Source organism: Pseudonaja textilis, chromosome Z, assembly GCF_049901715.1.
Source record: "Pseudonaja textilis isolate UNSWEBS1 chromosome Z, rPseTex1.2, whole genome shotgun sequence".
In the NCBI taxonomy this organism is placed as follows: domain Eukaryota; kingdom Metazoa; phylum Chordata; class Lepidosauria; order Squamata; family Elapidae; genus Pseudonaja; species Pseudonaja textilis.
In genome coordinates, this window is record NC_142008.1 from 653525 (window position 1) to 674820 (window position 21296).

At 48.7% G+C, this 21296-nt stretch overlaps 1 protein-coding gene across 1 annotated transcript in view; it reads right to left on the minus strand.

The window, feature by feature from the left end:
* Positions 1 to 21296, minus strand: part of PTPN23 (protein tyrosine phosphatase non-receptor type 23) — a 32578-nt gene that overhangs the window by 7482 nt on the left and 3800 nt on the right. Inside the window, 20 exon segments of the mRNA XM_087915817.1 lie at positions 577 to 1096; positions 1098 to 1248; positions 1251 to 2330; positions 2333 to 2700; positions 3257 to 3436; positions 5999 to 6150; positions 6451 to 6605; positions 7750 to 8073; positions 9245 to 9390; positions 9721 to 9786; positions 10781 to 10895; positions 11106 to 11185; positions 11730 to 11788; positions 13873 to 13929; positions 14320 to 14367; positions 15491 to 15622; positions 17217 to 17297; positions 18569 to 18700; positions 19722 to 19771; positions 20271 to 20347. Of these exon segments, the coding sequence (XP_087771943.1) occupies positions 577 to 1096; positions 1098 to 1248; positions 1251 to 2330; positions 2333 to 2700; positions 3257 to 3436; positions 5999 to 6150; positions 6451 to 6605; positions 7750 to 8073; positions 9245 to 9390; positions 9721 to 9786; positions 10781 to 10895; positions 11106 to 11185; positions 11730 to 11788; positions 13873 to 13929; positions 14320 to 14367; positions 15491 to 15622; positions 17217 to 17297; positions 18569 to 18700; positions 19722 to 19771; positions 20271 to 20347 (3973 nt within the window).

The window sequence follows — 21296 nt, forward strand, 5'->3', positions numbered from 1 at the left end:
TTTCGAGAGATTTCACAACTACAGGCCTTTATCAGGCTTGGAGAGTTGCCAGGCTGATAGCTTCCAAACGCCATGCTGTAGCAGCAATTACTTGGCAAGAAGTCAGGAACAGGTCTTCACCCGAATGAACTGAACTAATTCTCCCCTGCAAACCCCTTTTGCTCCTCTTTATTTCCTCTGGGAGGGGCCATTCACCGTCCACCTGCGGCTTTACTCCCGAGTTGACCCTTGTTCCTTAGCTGTTCCCTTCTCCTGGCAGCTCTGTGCATGCTCACACTGGGAACAGGCTTCAGCTGTTCTTCTTCCCCACTTATCTCTGACTCAGAAGGCAGCCGATAACTGTCAGAGGGCCTTGACCCCATATCTGCCCCTGACGCAGAGCCCTCCCCAGACTCCAGGACTGGCCCATGTTCCTCCCCCAACCTCCTCACTGTCCCAGTCTTCCGCCAGCTGCTGCCAGAACTATGTTCTGCTATGTCATAGTGCTACCAGAACTATGTCTGGATTGACAGACTGCCGAGAAGCCCAGAGGCATCCAAACAACGCCACACCCACACCACGCCACCATCAACTCACCTTCTCCATCTCCTGCTCTGAGACCAACATGACCACCAACGAGACTTTCTGCTCATAGATCATCAGCCAGAAGTCCGAGGCGGTGCCTACCAGCGGGGCCTGCGTGGCAATAATGGTGGGGCAATAGCAGGAGAGATCCTCAATCCGGCTGGCGTTAATGTAATCGTCCTTGCCCGATTGGAGGATCACTCGGTTCCGGTCATATGGCATGATGTCCTGATGCCGGTTTTTCATGGTGTAACAACGGGCAATGGCAATCGACAGCTGTCGTGCGTCCTTCTCTTGGGCATCCTGAAGCTCCTTCCAGATGTTGTCTAGCTCGCTGACTGTGCCCGGCGCGGGGCTCTTCTCCAACCGGGACACCCCTTCTTGGAAACGTTCGAGCTCGGACAGGAGGCGCCAAAGACGCTCCGGTTTCTCGTACGGGTCATTCTCAATCAGCTGGACAGCTTTGGGCTTCAAGCCGTCCTTGGGGTCAGCCTTGGTGGGTTGGAGGAGGGGCGGCCCAACAGGCGCCTTGGGCCCCGTGTTGGCTCTCCGGACTGGAGGAGAGCAGGTCATCAGTGGAGGAGCTCTGGCGTTGGAAGGGGACCTCGGAGGCGGCCTGGGGCAGGGACGGAGGGCCAGGAGTCAGTGAGGAAGGAGGCATCTGAGAGGGCAAAAGGCAGGGGGTGGGAGGGTCATGGCGGGGCGAGGAGAAGGGGCTGGTGAGGGAACAGCCCCTCCAACTGGACTCGGGGTAGAAGGAACATGTCGAAGGGGAGGCTGGCTAACTGGAGGCAGCGGCTGAGGTCTGACCAGTCTTACAGGGACTCCCGGGATCTGGGCTGACGTTGGAGCGAATGCGAGGGGGGCTGCTGACACGGGAGGGTGAAGGGGGACCTGCTGGACGTGGCCCATCATGCCTCTTGGGACCGGGGCAGAGTAGGCCAAGCCGCCAGAATGGGACGGCAGTGGGTCCCGTGGGGGCAGCTGATAATGTTGAGGTCCCAGCTGGAGGGGGAGCTGCCCTTGGCTAGCGGGATGTGCGGGGACCGGATTTGGGAGCACCGGTGGGCCTGTGGGCTGAGACGGGTATGGCTGGGGGAAGGCCGGCTGTGGCTGCTGGGTCTGGGGCAGGAAATGGGGCAGTTGCTGCTGCTGCTGTGGGGGCAGCATGGTAGGCATTGTTTGCAAGCAAGCTGGGCGATCGGAGGGTGGATGGAAGCTGGGCTGAGGCTGAGCTCCTGAGAAAGGAGGCAGAAAGGACGCCGTACTCACCGGGACATAAGCAAAAGGATAGGGGGAAGACCCTGGGGGTCCCCCCACAAAGCCCCCTTGAGAAGGAGGCCCTGCCCACTGGGGAAGGGAGCCAGACATTCCCTGCGGAGCTGTGCAACTGGAGATGGGAGCCTGCAGACTGTCCACCGTAGTGGTGGCGGGTCGGACGCCCTGCTTGTGTGGTGGGAAATGAGGAGCCACAAAGTGGCCAGGCACTTGAGCTGGCGGCCTCCTGTCTAGAGGGGCAGATGGACCTCCGGGAAGAACCCCACTACATGGCGCCAGTTGTCCAACGCTGTAAACTGAGCCCGGGGCAGGATGAGAGATCGGAATGTGCTGTGGAGACGTCCTCGGGGGCGGCAGAGGCAGACCGGGGTACACCGGCTGCTGTGGGGCAAGGCCCGGGCCTGGAGCAACGGCACCCCCCGGTGGGTAAATCTGTGAATTCGGCAAAGGGGACGATGCGGAACTGCAGGGAGTCAGTCCTGGGAAGAAGCTTGTCCAGAGACAGTGGACATCATGGCCGGCTGGTACGGCCGCGGCGGTAGTCCGGTGACTGGGAACTGGCTCGGATCAAAGGGAGGCCTGAGAGGGAGGACTCCCCAAAGGCCTGCCAAGGGACCCCTGATCCCCGCAGCAGGCAAAGGTGGTTCATTACGTAGCGCTGCCAGGGCATCAGCGGGGAGCTGCGCCAGGTGAGAGGCCAGGATTTCTGGTGGGAGGCTGCGCAGCTCCTCGGGCAGGTCAGCCAGTGAGATGGACGCAAGGCCCAGAGGCTCGCAAGCCAACTCTGCCTCCGACAACTTCTTTTGAAGGACGGGTTTTGAGGTGGTGGGCCGGGCGGGAGTCTTCTTCTTCATCTCCCTATTGGAAGAAACATAGATGGGATCAGTGAGGCTGAGCTCAGAGGTTCAATGGAGAAGGTCTCTAGGGGACTGGGAGCTGGGTTTACTCGCTCAACCTGACCGACCGTACAGGGATGTTATTTGATAGGACTAGGACAACTCACCACAGACAACTCACTGTAGGATAAGTCCCCATGGGACGATTCAACATTTCATCCTTTGGTTACTCTTATCACTAGCGACCAAGTTTTTTTGTCGAAACTACTGTAACACTTGTATTTCAGGATTGACTTTATTATTGGCCACAGCTCCGCTGAATTTAATGTAATTTTTGTATTTGTTGAAGTGTCCCAGGGCGACTTGTCAGGCGATGAACTGTCCAGGGTCCATTTAGTCACTGGAGATAGCAACATTAGTTCACGCAGGAGGGAATTTGAATAAATCATGGAACCCACAACAAATTCCGGAGCCAGCATGTTTTAAGAGGGGAGGACATCAACTCCCAGAATCCCCCATCGAGAAGCACTGTTTGAAAGGAAGTCATGCCTATCACGCTTCCATAAGGAGTTGCTTACTTCTCCATTATCTGCCGGCGGGCGGTTTCAGCCATTTGGCAGGTGGTCTGTGCCTTTTCCAAGAGTTTTGCAACTTTACTCTCCAAGTCGGCGTAAAATTCTTTCCCTTCTTGAGACTTCTTCATCAAATCTTCGTAGGCTTCATACGAAGCCACCAAGGTCTGGAGGGTCGTGTTCCACCTGGACAGGGAAAGGAACGGAGGAATGAAAAAAAAAAAGGGGGGGGCAAGAAGACAAGCAAGGAGCGAGGATACCAAAAGGGGTAACGAGAGGGCGAGGAGAGCAAAAAAGGAGCAAGCAGGGCAGAAGGCAGGTGAGAAGACAAAATGAGGGGGGAGGAGAGCAAAAGAGGGGTGGGGGAGAAAAGAGGGGTGGAGGAGAAAAAGAGGGGAGAGGAAGGGTCACCTAACAGTTGGGTTGGAAATATATAAACCAGGATAGACATTTTAATACTGTCTCTTTAAGAGAATGCTAAAATTGTAACTGGGTGTGGTTCCTCAAACGACCATAAGATGGAGCCAGAAACCTGGTTTCCGAGTGTTGCTAGTTGGTCGATGGTTCTGATGTTCGCTGTTTTCGGTTCCTGCCTTTTCCTATTGACTGTTGCTCATCGTTATTCTTGGATTGTTGTAAGTCTCTTACTGAACTGTGTATGATACTGGACTTTGATTTTGGATTATCCCTGGACTGAAAACTGACTGCTTTAATCGTGTATGACTTGGACTGCTTGTTGGACTTTTAACCATTTACTGGAAGTAAAAACCTACATTTTACTATACAGTGTATCTGTGTGCTGGTTGTGTGTTATTCCTCCCCACTCTCACTACGTCTCCCTGTGTGGACTCATTCTCCTAACAGAAAATTACCTCAACAAGGGCCAAGAAGACAAAAAGAGAGGTGAGGGGACCGTAAAGATTTTCTCTCCAGCAGATGAAAACGCAGACTCCTCAACTTATCACCAGTCCCTTTCATGACCGTTCAATGATAACGACAGACCTGCTTCAGGACAAGTTTATCGTCATCATACGACCCTAATTGAACCCAGAACTTCTCATCGCTAAGCCTCATCTTTTACCGCTGTTATGAAGTGAACTGCTGCAGTCATTTGGCAAGCCACCAGGTTGCTAAGCAAAATTGAGCCCCCCCCCCGGACTTCGCTTGTTAGAAGGTTGCCCAAAGGGTATCGCGGGACAAGGGGATACCATAATCATCATAAAGATGAGTCACTTGCCAAACTTCTGGACTTTGGTGACCACAGGGATGCTGAGTTGGTCATTAAGTGTGAAAAACAGCTCGAAGTTGCTTTTTCCAGTGCCACTGTAATTTTAAACCTCCACTAAATGAACTGTTGCAACTCGAAGATTATCTGTATCTGCAAGAAAACTGCACACTCCTCCTCCGCTCTGTATACCCTCTCCCTTCTAGTAACCTAGTTGGATCATGAAACATCATAAGAAAGCAATCCAGCTCAGGGAACCTCAAATAGCCTGTATTCCCTTTCTTCTCCTTCCTCTTCTCCTTCTTCCTCTACTCCACCAACTTCCCTTCCTTCTCACATTGGTTTTGTTCCCTAGTTGGGTCGTGAGACGTCTGCAAGAAAACTACCCTGTTTCCCTGAAAATAAGACCCAACTGGTAAATAAGTCCGAGCATGATTTTCCAGGATGCTTGTAATAGAAGCCCTATTCCCAAAATAGGTCCCAGTTAAGATCATCAGCCAGGCAGACGCATTTAGAACTGTATTTCCTCAAAAATAAACCCTAACTGGAAAATAAGCCTTAATGTGTCTTTTGGAGCAAAAATTAATGTAACACCTAGTCTTATTTTCGGGGAAACATGGAACAAAACTCAAGAGTGCGCCAAGGATGCCACAATCCTTCCTCTTCCTCCTCCACTCTGCACACCTGCACCCTTCAAGTACTAGTGGTGTTGCCTAGTTGGATCATGAAACGTCTTCAAAAAAATCCACCAAGCTCAGAGAGCACAAAGGAGTCTACACTCCCTTTGTTCCTCCTCCTCCTCTTCTCTGCAAATCCCAATTCTTGTAGCCCTGATGTTACCTGTTTCCCTGAAAATACGACTTACCCTGAAAGTAAGTCCTAGTGTGATTTTTACACAAGCCCAATATGAGCCCTACACCCAAAATAAGCCCTAATTAAGATCCCACCCACTCCAGAGTGCACAGGTAAAAATTAAGCTAGGGTGGGGATGGGTGGAGCTGCCCTACTACTTACCTTTGGATAGTTGTAGCCAGGCCTCGCACACCTCGACACCTGCCTTGACAGCCCATTCCTATGGCAGCCAGCCAGGCTCTCCTGAAGGCCTCTGGATTGATCCAAAGCTCTATTATCGGCTGCAGAGGCCTTCAGGAAAGCCTTGCTGGCCGCAGAAGAATTTCCGGAAGGAAGCCGGAAGTGCGCAACATGCGCCAGTGAGGTTAGGCAGTGGATGATGTCCCCCAAATAAGATCTGATGCCTTTTTGGTGGCCAAAAAAATATAACACAGGTTATTTTCAGGGAAACATGGTAACTGGGTCATGAGACATCTCTAAGAAAATAACCAATCTCAGAAAGCATCAAGGTTGCCACAATGAGATGTCTATGCAGGACAGATTCTAAGTGGACATGTCAACATCCTCCCGCCTCCCAGAAAACAGGTGAGGGGTTCTTCCTCCTAACCACTCATGCTCACTGCCCTTAGCCAAAGCAACATCTCATCCCACCCAATGGCCCTCAAACTCACTTGTTTTCCACCTCGGCCAGGATCTTCCGGACGGCAGCATATTTCACGTTGGCCTCCGTCAGAGCTTTGAGGATGTTTTCCTGGGCCGCCAGGTTCTGCTCCAAGTAGACTTTGATCTGGTCGTACTTCTTCAGCTGCTCCACAAAGAGTTTCTGGAAGAGGAGGGGGAAGCATGCTGGCTGGGGGAGTTGAAGTCCACCCATCTTACAGCATGAGAAACTCTGGGAGCTGAAGTCCATTCTCTTAAAGCATGAGGAATTGTGGGAGTTAGAGCATGCTTTTAAAGCAAGCTGGCTGGAGAATTCTGGGAGTTGAAGTCCACCCCTCTTAAAAGTGACCAATTTGAGGAACCCTGCTGTAGAATCTGTCCAAGACTTCTTCGTCCCTCCTCCACAGGAGGACCTTCCATCCTGGTCTCGTCCTAAAACCCCGATGACATCCCAGCTTCTTACCTTCATCTCAGACTGATCGGTTGTCACCAGAGAGGTGGTGAGATCGTCCTTCTGGATCATCTCGCGGAGCTGGTGCTCCAGGGACACCCGCTGGTCTCTCATCTCTTGGACCTTGGCCAGCAAACGCTTGACGTTCTGGATGGCTTGATGGTCATCTGCAGGCAGGAGACAAGTCAGGTGTGTGTGGGCGGGGTGTAGGGGATGTCAACCATCCATCCATCTATCTCTGCCTCTGCCTGTGTGTCTGTCTATCCATCCATCCGACCTATCTCTATGTCTATCTAGATATCTATCGATCTATCTATTCATCCATCCATCCATCCGACCTATCTCTTTCTATGTGTTTATCTCTGCCTCTGAATGTCTGTCTATCCATCCATCTATCCATCCATCCATCTGACCTATCTCTAAGTCTATGTAGATATCGATTGATCCAACGATCTATCCATCCATCCATCTGGCCTATCTCTATGTCTGTGTCTGCCTGCCTCTCTATCTATCCATCCATCTCTATCTCTGCCTCTCTGTCTGTCTATCGATATCTGTTTATCATCCATATTTCTATCCATCCATCCATCCACTCATCTATCTGGCTGGCCCTCACCCTTAATCCTAATCCTTAACCCTCACCTTTAATGTGAATCCCTCACCCTTAACCGTAATGCTCCATTCTAATCCTCACCCTTAATCCTTCAACCAAATCCCTCAACCTAATTCCAGCAGTGGAATCCTACCTGTTCCACTATCGGTTTGGTGATTGCACACACATCTAACGCACGTGCACCTAACGCATGTGGGCAGCTTTCACCACACTAGCTGAGGCCTACGTCGTCGATCAGCTGAGAAGATAAAGAAAAGCACGGGGGCAGGTGGGAGGGCCGATCCTGCCCTTTTCTCTTCTTTCTCCTCTCAGCTGATCGTGGGAGGCCTTTTTTTACTACCGGTTTAGCCAAACCGGCAGCAAATTTTGCAACTGGTTTAGGCGAATCGGTCCAAACCCGTAGCATACCATCGCTGCTCCTCACCGTTAACCTGACTCCTAACAATCCTTACTCCTTAACCCTCATCCTCACCACTAATCCTAACCCTCAATCCTTAACCCTCACCTTCTAGAGTTACCCATACCATACTTTACCCACAATCCCTTTGGGGTCCAGCTCGGATGCAGAACCGTTCAAGAGGTGGGGGAGGGGGAGAAACCAGGCAGAATCGCAGCCTCTTCCTCCCAGGTCTGATGGGATGGAGGCTCTAGCCTCCCCCCCGCCCCCCCCCCCAGAAGCCAGGTGGGCGGAGCCTTACCCTCCGAGAGGCTGGGGGCAGGCAGGGCAGCCTTGACCCCCTCCAAGGGCCCGCTGAGGAGCCGGAGGTTGGTAATGTGAAGGTTCATGGCTTTATGGAGCTCGGTGTTGGTGAAGCTGGCCTTCTGGTGGACCTCCAAGTACTTTGCCCATTCCTTGGCCACTTCGGCCACCCCGCCAGAGGAGGGGACCGGAGGGTCCGGAGGCGGCGGCGGGCTCTTGCCCAGGGCCTCCCGAAACTTTTGCTCCTCGGCCTCGTCTTCCTCCAGCAAGTCCTTGATCTCTTTCAGGGAGGCTTCCACGTCAGTGAAGACACCGGAGAGGACTAGGGGGAGGGGGAGGGGAGAGGAGAGAGGGAGGCGGGAAAAAGGAAGGAAGGAGGGGAGGGGTTAGGAAAGAGGGAAGGAGGAAGGAGGGAGGGAGGAACAGGAAAGGAGAGATGAAGGTGGAAAAGGGAAGAGGAGAGGAGAGGGAGAGAAGAAGGAAGGAAGGAGGCAGGGAGGGAGGGAGGAGGAAAGAAGGGTGAGAGGAAGCACAAAGAAGAAAGGAGGGAAGAAGAAAGGAAGGGGGAGAGAGAGAGGGCAGAAGGAAGGAAAAAGTTAAGGAAGGAAAAAGGTGGGAGAGAGGAAAGGAAGAAGAGAAGAGATGGAGAGAGGAAAAAAGAAGTAAAGAAGGAGGGAAGGAAGGAAGAGGGACAGAAGAAAAGAAGGAAGGAAGGAAAGAGGGAAGGGAGAAGAAAAGAAGAGAGGAAGAGGGATAGAAAAAGGAAGGAGGGAGGGAGGGACAGGAGAGGAGAGATGAAGGTGCAAAAGAGAAAGAGGGGAGGGAGGGTAGAAGGAAGGAAGGAGAGAGGGAGGAAGCACAAAGAAGGAAGGAAGGAGGAAGGAAGGGAGAGGGGGAAGAAGCACAAAGAAAGAAGGAAAGAAGGGAGGGAAGGAAGGAGGAAAGAAGTTAAGGAAGGAAGGAGATGGAGGAAGAAAGGATTAAGGAAGGATGGAAGGAAGGAAAGAGGGAGGGAAGGAAAGAAGGAAGTGAAAGGAAGGAAGAAAGAAGGAAAGAGGGAGTGAGGAAGTGAAGGAAAGAAAGAGGGAGGGTGGGAGGAAAGAAGGGAGGAAAGAAGGAGGGGAAGAAAGAAGAGAGAAAGTTAAAGGAAGGAAGGAAGGAGAGAGGGGGAAGGGAAGGAAGGAAAGAGGAGGGAAGGAAGGAAGGAAGATGACTGAAAGCTGCCAAAAGTCCAGTCAGTTCCTCCACAGGAGGCAAGTCCCGCAGCTCAAAGCTAGAGCTTCTAGTCCTCAGTGTTCTCCGGGCTTATTTGTTTTCCTGACACCCCCCATTGCCCTGTGAAAGCCCCCAGAGAAAGACCCCGAACCCAACAACTGAGCGCCCCCTTTGGGAAGAGCTGGCTGGGTGGGTGGGTGGGTGGGAATGGCCAATTGAAACTATCCTTCTTCCACCGCGGCGGAATCGTCCTTGTTGTACCCCCTTCCCCCCGTTACCTTGCATGGATTGGACGAGGTTTTTCACGGTCTCCGGGCGAACGCTGAGCGCCGCGCATTTTTCCATCAAGACGGGCGGGATGTGGTCGTACACATCCAGATTGTCCACCGTCTCGGCGTCCAGCTGCAGAGAGTCCATGAACTGCCTGCCAAGCGGGAGGACAACCCCAGGTTAGGAAGGTTTGGGCAAAGAAAGTCCTCGGCTTACAACCACCTTTCCGTCGCTAAGCGGGACGGCGCTGAAAAGCAAGTTATGCCCCGGACGACCTATGTCCCTCCCTCCATGCTTAGCGAATCCCCGCACTTATGAAAAGTCAGCCACAACGGTCGTTAAACGAATTGGGCTTCCTCCCCCCTCTAGCTGACTTGGCTCATCGATGCGACCATCGTAACTCTGAGTCAGCCACCAAGCATCTTCCTTCCCCCGTCTGCACCATCCCTCATCCCAGCCGAACCCGAGTTGAAAACATACATACTCGAGAATCTCGTTCTTGGTGTCGATCTTGGCCATGACGTCCCTCAACAGCTTGGCTTTCTCCTCGCTGAGGACCAGGAACAGAGAGAAAAACACATATGATTAGGTGGACAATTTCTCTCTCTCTCTCTCTCTCTCTCTGTCACCCTCCCACTTTCTCTCTGTCTGTCACTCTGTCTCCCCACCATCACTCTCCCTCTCTCTGTCTCTCCCTTTCTATCTCTGTCCCTCTGCCTTTCCCTCCCTCTGTGTGTCACTCTCTCCCTCTCTGTCACTCTGCCTCTCTCTCTCTGTCTCCCTCCCTCTCTCTCTCTCTCTCTCTCTCCATCACTCTCTGTCACTGTCTCTCTCTCTGTTCTTGTCAGTCACTCCCTGTCTCCCTCTCTCTTTTCTGTCTCTCTCTCCCTCCCTCCCTGTCACTGTCTCTCTCTCCTCCTGCTCCTCTCTTCCACTTCTCTTCCTCTCTACAAAGCCCACTCCTCCTTTCTAGCACAACTGGTGTTGTTAACCTAGTTGGCTCAGGAGAGGTCCGCAAGAAACCCACCCAGCTCAGAGTCCTTCCTCCTCCTCCTCTTCTTCTTCTTCCTCCTTCTCCTCTTTTTCCTCCTCCCAAACTCCATTCCCTCACTGCACTGACAATGTTTCCTAACTGGGTCACGAGATGTTCGCAAGAAACCCACCCAGCTCAGAGAGTACCAAGCACCCCACAATCCTTCCTCCTTGTCCCTTCTGGCACTAATGGCGTTCCCTAGTCTAGTCACGAGATGTCTGCAAGAAACCCACCCAGCTTGGAGAGCAGCCAGGACCTCCCCCAGTTCAACCCCCAGGTACAAATACCCGCTTCCAGTGGTACGTGTAACACCCCTCGTGCACGAATGACAATCAGCTACTGAGTTGCTCTCACGTCTGATTCCAGATCTTTGGTGCTCACCTCAACGCCCTTCACGGCATGGTGGGGGTCTAAGGAGACTTCCGGCCCCGATGGGACTTGCCTGTCCTTCCCCCCCACCCCACTTCCCCCTAGAAAGGGGGTCCTGTTCTGGTCCTCTCCACCTTCCTACCTGTAGAGCGACGAGGCTTCGTGGGCAGCCATGGGCACCAGTTTGGCGAAAATATCCGGGCCGGTTACGGCTGGATCAGTGGGGTTGACGGGGAGGGCTTTGACCAACGACGCCCCTGGTGGAAAGGGATGGCAACGACAGGGATTACCCATAAGCTGGTGTCCCTCTAGAGACACACCGTCCCCCCCAGAGAAGCGGGGAGGGGTCAGCTGACAAACCAGCCCCGAATTCCTCCCCTCTTAAAAGCATGGCTGGCTGGAGGATTCTGGGAGTTGAAGTCCTCCCCTCTTAAAGCAGCCTACTCCCCCCCGCCCCCCCCAATTACCTTTAATAGATTGCAAAGTGTCCAGCGCAGGGACAGCCTCGTGGTAGATGAAGTCGTTATCTTTTTTGGAGGAATTATACCTAAAGAGGGGGGGGAGGAATCTCTCAGGAAAACCACAGTGTATAAGCAAGTTTGACCCCTGCACCGCAGGATTCACACCCACAGCCGGATCTCCTCTTGCTGATGAGAAGGGAAGGGAAGGGAAAGGGTTGGCTTGGCCAGTGGATAGTTCTTGTCTTACATCCGGCACCACCCCCAATTTCGGTCATTAAGCGAGATTCCGGCCAAGGGAGTTTTCCCCACCCCCAATCATAGGACTGTTCCGGCCACCGTTCCGTGAATCCCTGCCGCTGATAAAGGGATCAGTCAGTTGTGAACCCAACATCCCCGTCGCCAAAGGGGGATCATCCGTCACAAATACAAGTCAGTGGCCAAGAGCTCCGAATTCCTATCACACTTGACCGAGGATAACCACCATCAGTCCACTTCTTCCAGGGCCACTGTAACTTATAACGGTTGCCAAACGAACCGTCGTAACTGAGGACTAACTGTACTTGGGGGGCTGCTGGGAGGCAGAGGGGAAGTACAAACATGGGGTAACCCCCACACCAAGCAACCACTCACTTCCCTCCAATGACGTCCATGGTGAATCTCAGCGCCTCCTGCACCGTTTCGGGCTGGCCCTGCGAGAAACAGGGACAGTTGCGGAGGTATTTTTAATTGTTGCATTATTTTACGGAAAAGCAAAAAGGACGTCAGAAAGAAAGATAGTGGGAGGGAAAGAATGTTACGAGGTGAGATAGATACTGTAGACAGACTGATATTGTAAAATAGACAGACAGACAGACAGATATAAATAGATACGATGGATGGATGGATGGATGGATGGATGATAGATACTATAGATACTATATAGATACTATAGGTAGGTAGGTAGGTAGATGCTATAGATACTATAGATGCTATATAGATAGATATGATGGATGGATGGATGGATGGATGATAGATACTATAGATACTATATAGATATAATAGGTAGGTAGATAGGATAGATAGATGCTATAAATAGATACTATAGATACTAGATAGATAGATAGACAGATAGATGGAAGATGGATGAATGGATGGATAGATGATAGATAGATACGATAGATATGATAAGTAGATAGATAGGATAGATAGATAGATAGATAGATAGATAGATACTATAGATGCTGTATGGATAGATACAATAGATGGATGGATGGATGGATAGATAATAGATAATATAAATGCTATATACATATGATAGGTAGGTGGATAGATAGATAGATAGATAGATAGATAGATAGATAGATAGATGCTGTATGGATAGATAGAAAGATAGATGGATGGATGGATAGATAGATAATAGATACTATAGATGCTATATACATATGATAGGTAGGTAGGTAGGTAGATGCTATAAATGGATACTATAGATAGATACTAGATAGATAAATAGATGCTACAAATATACTATAGATACTTGATAGATAGATAGATAGATAGATAGATGCTATCAATATACTATAGATGCTAGATAGATAGATAGATACAGATAAATAGATAGATACTGTAGATGCTATAAAGGTACGATAAATAGAGGGATGGATGGATGGATGGATGGATGGATAGATGATAGATACTACAGATGCTATATACATATGAACTATATACATACAAACTTGCACCTGGTTCGCCAAACCCTTATTTGAACTGACAGGCCGGCCCTGCCTACCCCAAACCGCCCCCCCCAGGAGTCTCCATGGCCCATTTTTCGATGCAGGCAAGTGTAGGGTCCGCACGGAGGCTCTGGGAGGGGCAGAGCCTTCTGGAAGTACCGGAGATGGGCCTGTTTCCGGAGGGCCTCCAGAGCCCGGGGGAGGCTGTTTCTGTCCTCCCAGACGCGCACGGGAAGCCTCCGGACCTTTGGGAAGGTGAAAAATGACGTTCCGGTAGGCCACGCCCACCATGGCCACCCCTGGATACAATCCTTCCTCCTGGAAAATCTTAACGAGGACTTTAGTGACGTCTACAATTCTAGGCAAGAAAAAATAGGTATATCCCTTTCCCCCCCCAAAATACGGTCTACCCTGAAAGTAAGTCCTAGCTTGACTTTTTTTTTTACACGGGTGCCCAATATAAGACCTACCCCCCCCATAAGCCCTAATTAAGATCCCGCCCACTCCAAAGTGGACATGTAAAAATTAAGCTGGGGGGGGTAGAGGGTGGGTGGAGCTGCCCTACCACTTTACCTTTGGCCAGGTGTAGCCAGGCCTGGCACACCCCGACACCTGCCTGGCTGGCCCATTTCTTCTGCAGCCGGCAAGGCTTTCCTGAAGGCCTCTGCAGCTCCGGATCAACCCAGAGCTCAGTTTTTGGAGCCAATAACTGAAGGCCTTGCCGGCTGCCAGGAAGAGCTCTGGAAGGAGGCCGGGAGGGCGACGTGCACAATTGAGGTTAGTCAGTGGATGATAAACTCCCGAAAATATGACCTGGTGCCCTTTTTGGTGGCAAACACACACACAAAATAAAAGACGGGATCTTATTTTTACGGAAATACGGTACATCCAGCCTCCCTACGGAGCAAGCCTTTTCCACGTTGTGACCCTAAAAAGCTTGATTTGTACCTCACACATTTGGCTATTGAACCCCCCCCACACACACAAAAGAAGTCAACGGAGGGGCGAGAGGAAGACAGGATGAATGAACAAATGAACGAATGATTGAATGAATGAAGTCTCACCTTGGCCAACCGGATGGCTTCGTTGAGCTTATCCAGGGCGCTCTGGAAGTAGGTGACCTGCAAAGGGATCAGAGATTCAATCGGCCGCTTTCCCCCCAAAATCGCACTTGTTTTCTCAAGCCAGTTTTTTTTTTTGGGGGGGGTGTCTCTTTGCTCAGGGGGGGGGGGCTGCTGGAAAGAAGATCCACCACCTATGGCAGTGGCGCTGTGACTTCAAGCCATCTCTAAGCAAACCGTTGTACACTGAGGACCTCCCCTAGATCTAACCTGGTTCTTGTTCACGCTGTGATGGTTTGGGCCTGGAATAAGCCATGATTGACGGTTCCCCACCAGTTCTATGGCAAATAGGGTTGAAGGACCTGCCCACTGGGGCTGTCAATCAAAGTCCGGAGACCCAATCCACCAGCCCAAGAGGTCAGATTTGGGGGAAGGTACCAACCAACTTACCCTCTCGCCGTACTTCTGCTGCTCCTCTGCCTGTTTCCCCATGTGTAACTGTGGGAAGGGAGGGAGGGAGGAGGAAAAAGGGAAGGAGTGGGAAAGAAAGGAGGGAGAGAGGGAAGAAGGAAGGGGAGGAAAGGGAAGGAAGAGAGAGGGAGGGAGAGCGGAAAAAAGGAAGGAAAGGAAAGGAAAAAGGGAAGGAAAAAAGGAAGAAAAAAGAGGGAAAGAAGGGGAAAGAGGAAAAGGGAGAGGAAAGGAGGGGAAGGAAGGAAAGTGAAGAGGGAAGGAGGAGGAAAAAGGGAAGGAGTGGGAAAGAGAAAGGAGGGAGAGAGGGAAGAAGGAAGGGGGGAAAGGGGAGGAAGAGAGAGGGAGGGAGAGCAGAAAAAAGGAAAGGAAAGGAAAGGAAAAAGGGAAGGAAAAAGGGAAGAAAAAGAGGGAAAGAAGGGGAAAGAGGAAAAGGGAGAGGAAAGGAGGGGAAGGAAGGAAAGTGAAGAGGGAAGGAGGGAGGAGGAGGAAAAAGGGAAGGAGTGGGAAGAGAAAGGAGGGAGAGAGGGAAGAAGGAAGGGGGAAAGGGAGGGAAGAGAGAGGGAGGGAGAGCGGAAAAAGGAAAGGAAAGGAAAGGAAAAAGGGAAGGAAAAAGGGAAGAAAAAGAGGGAAAGAAGGGGAAAGAGGAAAAGGGAGAGGAAAGGAGGGGAAGGAAGGAAAGGGAAGAGGGAAGGAGGGAGGGAGGAAGGGCAAAAAAGGGGGAAGCAGAAAAAGGGAGGGAGGGAGAAAGGAAGAAACCAAAAGGGGAGGAAGAAAGGAAAAAAGGAAGCAGGAGAAAGAGGGAAGGAAGGGGGTGGGGAGGAGAAAGGAAGAAGGAAAACAGCAGAAAAGGAAGACATCTTAAGTGTATCCCCCAAACACTGAATCCTGGGAGCTGAAGCCCTCCCCTCTTCAAGCAGGCTGGTCTGGGGGTCCTCAGAGCTGAAGTCCACCCAGGCCTCAGACTGGAAAACCCTGCTTTAGGTGTCGCGAAAGTACAAAGTTATCTGACGAGAGGCAGCCAATGGGGAGTCTCGATGCTCATATTTATAATATACTCATATTTATAATATACTCATATTTATAATATACATTATATTATCATATTATATTACATTACACACAAGATAAGCTATAAATACTAAGTACTCACATGGGCCACGGCGGCAAAATAATATATCTTCATCTGCACCAGTTTCTTCCAGTCCTTCTGGATTTTTCCCAGCAGGGAGGCCGTGTCAGAGTTCTCCAAAGCCCGGCAGGCCTCTTTGTAGTAATCCACCACCTTGGGAGAGAGTTTGAATCCCGCTTCAAGCCTGAAAGACGGTTGTGGGACTTTCAGCCAATCCCCAGGAGACGGGGAGTTCTAGTCCCGCCTTAGGCATGAAAGGCAGCGGGGTGACTTTTGGCCAATCCCCAGAAGACGGGGAGTTCTAGTCCCGCCTTAGGCATGAAAGGCAGCTGGGTGACTTTCGGCCAATCCCCAGGAGACGGGGAGTTCTAGTCCCGCCTTAGGTATGAAAGCCAATTGTGCCAGTCCAACCCTCCTCACAGGCTTGTTGTTGAAAGGGAGACAGGAGGTGGAAGGAGTTAGGTATGTTCTAGTTGGAGTTGTTCATAAAATTACAGTACTAAACGTGGGAGATATATATATATATATAAAGTAAAAATAAATAAAATAAAAATAAAATAAAATAAAATAAGAAAATAAGAAAAAAACTAATCAAAGAAATCAAAGCCAAATAAAATAAATAAATAAATAATAAAATTAATAGATTAAAATGAAACAAAAAATAAAACAGAAAAAAATAAAATAAGTAAAATAAATAAATGAAATAAAAACATTAAAATAAAATAAAAAATTAAAAAAGATCAATAAAACGGAGAAAATAATCAAATAAAAACAGAAGAAAAAATAAGCAAATCAAGGGGAGAAAACAAAGGGAAATTAAAAAATAGAATAAAGTAAAATAAAATTAAAATAAAGTTAATAAAATAATACTAATATAAAATAATAAAATAAAATAATAAAATGAAACAAAATTAAATGAAATTAAAAACAAAATTAAAAATAAAGTTAATAATAAAAATAATAAAATACAATACAATTGTCAGGATTCCGGCAGTTACCCCAAATAATTCATGAGTCTCGAGCCAAACTTCCAAAACTTCAAAAGAATTTATGGGAGTTAATATGTCTGCCATTGCTTGGGTGTAGCTGACTCTGAGACACATCGTTCCTTGTCACCCTTGTCCCTGGTTTCCCCCCCCACCCCACCCCCCGGGTGTATCATAATTCATATTCTCCAACGAGACACATCCATAGCCCAGAGTCATAATTTCCTTGTATGTCCAATAAAGAATTCTATTCTATTCTATTGATTGCCTATTTATACCCTATGATTATATTGTTGTACCTTGATGAATGTATCTTTTCTTTTCATGTACACTGAGAGCACATGTACCAAGACAAATTCCTTCGTGTCTAATCACACATGGCCAATAAAGAATTCATTCATAAGGAATTCATTCATTCATCAATCATGCTCTCCAGTTAGATATTTGCACGGCAGAAACTTCAGTCACCTAGTTACTATCTTTGAAAAACTATTTATGGAATGCACTTTCGATTTCCAAGCTGCCACTCTGCTTCCCCCTCCCTTTCTGTTGGCAACTCTAAAAAGATCATAGAAATATTGTATGAGTTGGCAACAATAATAAATAAAATGAAACAAAAAAAATTAATTAAAAATAAAGAATAAAAATAAAAACTAAAGTCAAACAAAATCGCATAAAATAAAATAGATTTGCCCCGGGGAGTGTTTCACACACACACACACACACCCCGGTTTCCAGCCGGGGCTCCCCCAGCGACTCACCTGGGCGCTGATCCTGGCCACAAGGAAACTTTTCCGGTTGTCCAGCATGGACTTCTCCAGAAGACATTCCTGAGCTTGACCCTGGACGGAAAAGGGGGACGCTTATGTTGGGCGGGGGAGGCACCTGACTTGGACTTGAGACCCGAGGTTTTGCAGGCCACTCCTGCCCCCTCCCAAAGCCCACCCACTCCCAAGCAATGTCTTCGGCTCTGGGGAGGCCTACAGCCTTCAAAATCAGGAGTTTGTTTTTTGAATTTTCATTCATTTTTTTTTAAATTTAATTTTTATTGCATTTTCCACCAATACAAACCATATTCACAGTTTCCACAACAGTTTGACATCTACACACATATCTTTTAATTTGACCCAATCCTTAATCCAATTTAGTACCACTGCCTGATAATAAAGTTCCCACTCTGGTAGTCTAAAACCACTTCTGCTCCTACTACCCTGTAATGGTTTTAATTTAATACGTGCTTTCTTGCCCAACCAGACAAATTTAGTTTTTATTTAATTTAATTTGATAAAAAAGGATTTCCCTAACTTTATTGGGATCATCTGAAATAATGTTGGTAGGATATTCATTTTCAATACTGCAATTATCCCTAATAGTGACAGTTGTAGTTTCCCCCATAATTCCAAATATTTCCCAACTTGTTTAACTAATTCAGTATAATTATCCTCTTTAATTGATGAACATCTAGAGGATAGCCATATTCCCCAATATTTCAATTTTTTTTGCACTCTGTAATCCCATTATACTTTCTAGTTCTATTTTCTGCGTTTCTGTGCAGTTTTAAATTATAATTTTGGTTTTATTTTTATTTTGAATCCTTCCACTTCACCATTTTTTTCTATTTCTTGTAGCAATGTTTGTCCACTCTTGATTGGTTCTTCTACTATGAATACAATCTCACTGTTGAATACGGATTATAAAATATTTATGACAATATTTGGCGGAGAGTTGGCATTCATAGTACAAAATCGGGAGTTTTTAACTGGATTGTATGAAGGACCCTGGGGGAAGAGTGGAAGAGAGGCTGTCAAGGAGACAGATCAGGAGCCCTCAGTCACTTAACGGCCAGAGGAAGAAAGGAAGAAGGGCCGGTCCTAATGGATCCATTAGATAAGGGAGGCAGGAGCCCTCGGTCACTTAACAGCCAGAGGAAGAAAGGAAGAATGAGATAAGGGAGGCAAGAGCCCTCAGTCACTTAATGTACGGAGGACGAAAAGTAGGAAGGAACGGCCGTAATGACTTGGGTTGTCAAAGTACTGTAACAGTAGGAAATTCCATCTGCAAAACTGATGAAGGATTGGGCATCAGAGTTGCAATCCTGACTCTTCTGTCTTACCAGCATGAGGTTAATGTTGAGGTTTAGGATCTGGTGGCTCATGTCCACGCTGTAGGAATGGGGGAAGTTGTCCCGAAGGTACGTGAAGGCGCCAGCTGCACATTGGAAATGGGTGCAGGAAACTTTCATGCCCTAAGACACCAAAAAGAAAAAAGAAAAAAAAAGAAGACAAGATTTGGGATAAGTTAGACTTTCACTTTACCGATACCAATAAGGAAACGAGTGTTGGACCAAGACAAATTAAGGCTTAGAAGAACGAGAAGGAGGCGGCTGTGGGGTCCTTGGTGCTCTATGAGCTGGATGGTTTTCCCTGCAGACGTTTCATGACCCAGCTAGGAAATGTCATCAGTGGAAGAAGGAAGAGCACTTTCTGGAAAGGAAGAGGAAGAGGAGGAGGGAGGAAGAGGTGGGGGGAGGAGGAGGAGAGGGAAGGAGGAAGGGGAGGAGGGGAGGAGGAGGAAAAAGACTGCACGGTCCTTGGTAGTCTCTGAGCTATGGAACATAATCAGTATTAGAAGCAGTGAGGTTCTACCTTCTAGCACGGATGCTGTTCCCTAGTTGGGTCAAGAAACATCTGCCAGAAAACCGCCAAGCTCCGCGAGCACCAAGGACACCACAGAAAGAGAAAATCCCAGATAAGCAGGGATTAACCCCGGACAACAATACCCCAACCAAAGAACTACTGGGGGGGGAGGAACCACATCTCCCTCAACACTACCCTGTTTCACCAAAAATAAGACCCAACTGGAAAATAAGCCCCAGCGCATTTTTTTCAGGAGGCTCATAATATAAGCCCTACCTCCAAAATAAGCCTCACTGAAGATCATCAGCCACACATTTTAGTATCATATTTCACCCCAAAATAAAACCTAGCTGGAAAATAAGCCCTAATGCAGTTTTTTTTTGGGGGGGGGAGCAAAAACTAAGATAAGACCAGGTGTTATTTTCAGGGAAACAAGGTAGTTGGTTCATGAGATTTCTACAAGCAAAGAACACAGTTCCAAGATCACCAAGAACCCCACAGAAAGAGAAACCCAGACAAGCAGGGATTAACCCCAGACAAAATAATTAAGCAGACAATACCTTAAAGTACACACACACACACATAAAAACACCCAAAACTTGACAAGGCAAGCCACTATATTATCCTTACCTCTTCAGAGACTCGTTTGTCCATGGCTCCCAGCATGGAGTGTAAGGCCCCTGGGCAGGAAGAGAAGAGAAACGATCAAAATTGGGGTGACACTTGATTGGAATCGGCTGGCATTGCAATTTTGTGGTTTACAAGGCGGTCCTCAACTTACAACCGTCTGTTTAAGGACCATTCAATGTTACAACAGCACTGAAACAAAAGTGATCGATGACAGTTTTTCATTCCCCTCTTCCTCCTGTTCATTTTCAACAAACCCTCCCCTCCCCTTCTAGCACTGATGACATTACCTAGTTGGGTCATGAGATGTCTACAAAAAAACCACCCAGCTCAGAAAACACCGATTATCACACCAAAGTGAGAAAATGCAGATAAGCAGGGATTAACACCAGACAAATCACCCAGAACCACCAGCAATTTTGGAGATGGGAGTTGTCATCACACGCAGGACCAGGAAAAAAAAAGTTTCCAATAACCGTAGTTTGGAGACACTAAACCAGCTTGAGAAATCTCCCCTCCTTGGGCCCCTCAATCTGGAGGGGGCTTCCTTACCCAGATTGTAGAGGACGCAGGCCTGCTCATATTTGATGTCTTCGTGAGTGACCGCTTTGCCAGAAAAGATCTCCGTCCTGAAACCAAGATAAAGGCGAAGCTGTCAATCGCGTCACAAAAGATGCTAATGTTTTGCAGCCAGAGGTCGTACTGTCGTCAATGAGCTGCGTGAAGCCGGAATCGCGTCAAGACTGCGGTGTCAACTCATAAAACATTCCTATGCCTGTTTTTGAGTTGCCAGGCCTCACACACCCCAACACCTGCATGGCCGGCCCATTTCTTCTGCAGCCGGCAAGGCTGGCCAGGCTTTCCTGAAGGCCTCTGGAGCTGAGAACAAGGGTCTGGATCGATCTGGAGCTCGGTTATCGGCTGCAGAGGCCCTCAGGAAAGCCTTGTCGGACGCAGAAGTAGTAGTTCCTCAAGGCCTCTGACAGCAGAAAGGAGGCCGGGGGTGAACACATACAAGTGAGGTTAGTCAGTGGTAGACATCCCCCGAAAATAAAATCTGGTGCCTTTTTCAGTGGGATATCTATCTATATCATCTATCTATCTATCTATCTATCTATCTATCTATCTATCTATCTACCTACCTACCTACCTACCTACCTACCTACCTATCTCAAGGTCTTATTTTCAGGGAAACATGGTAATCAGAAGGAAAACAATATTGTGATCAAGGAACTACCGAGAGGAAAAAAACCACACTCACAGCAACACTGGCAGGGCAAGCCACTTGTACATAAACAAGAGAGCAAAGCCCTCTCCTTTCTATCACTAACGATGTTCCCTCGCTGGGTCATAAAACGTCCACAAGAAAACCACCCAGCTCAGGGAGCACCAAGGACTCCAAAGAATGAGAAACCCAAATAATCCAGGACAGACACTAGACAAATAATCAGGGGGAAAAGAATATCGTGATCAAGTAGCTACCAACGGGTGGGGGGAAACCCCAACCACACTCCAACCAGCATCGCTAGGGCAAGCAACTAACTAACTAGACAGCAATCCCCCCCTTCCTTCTAGCAC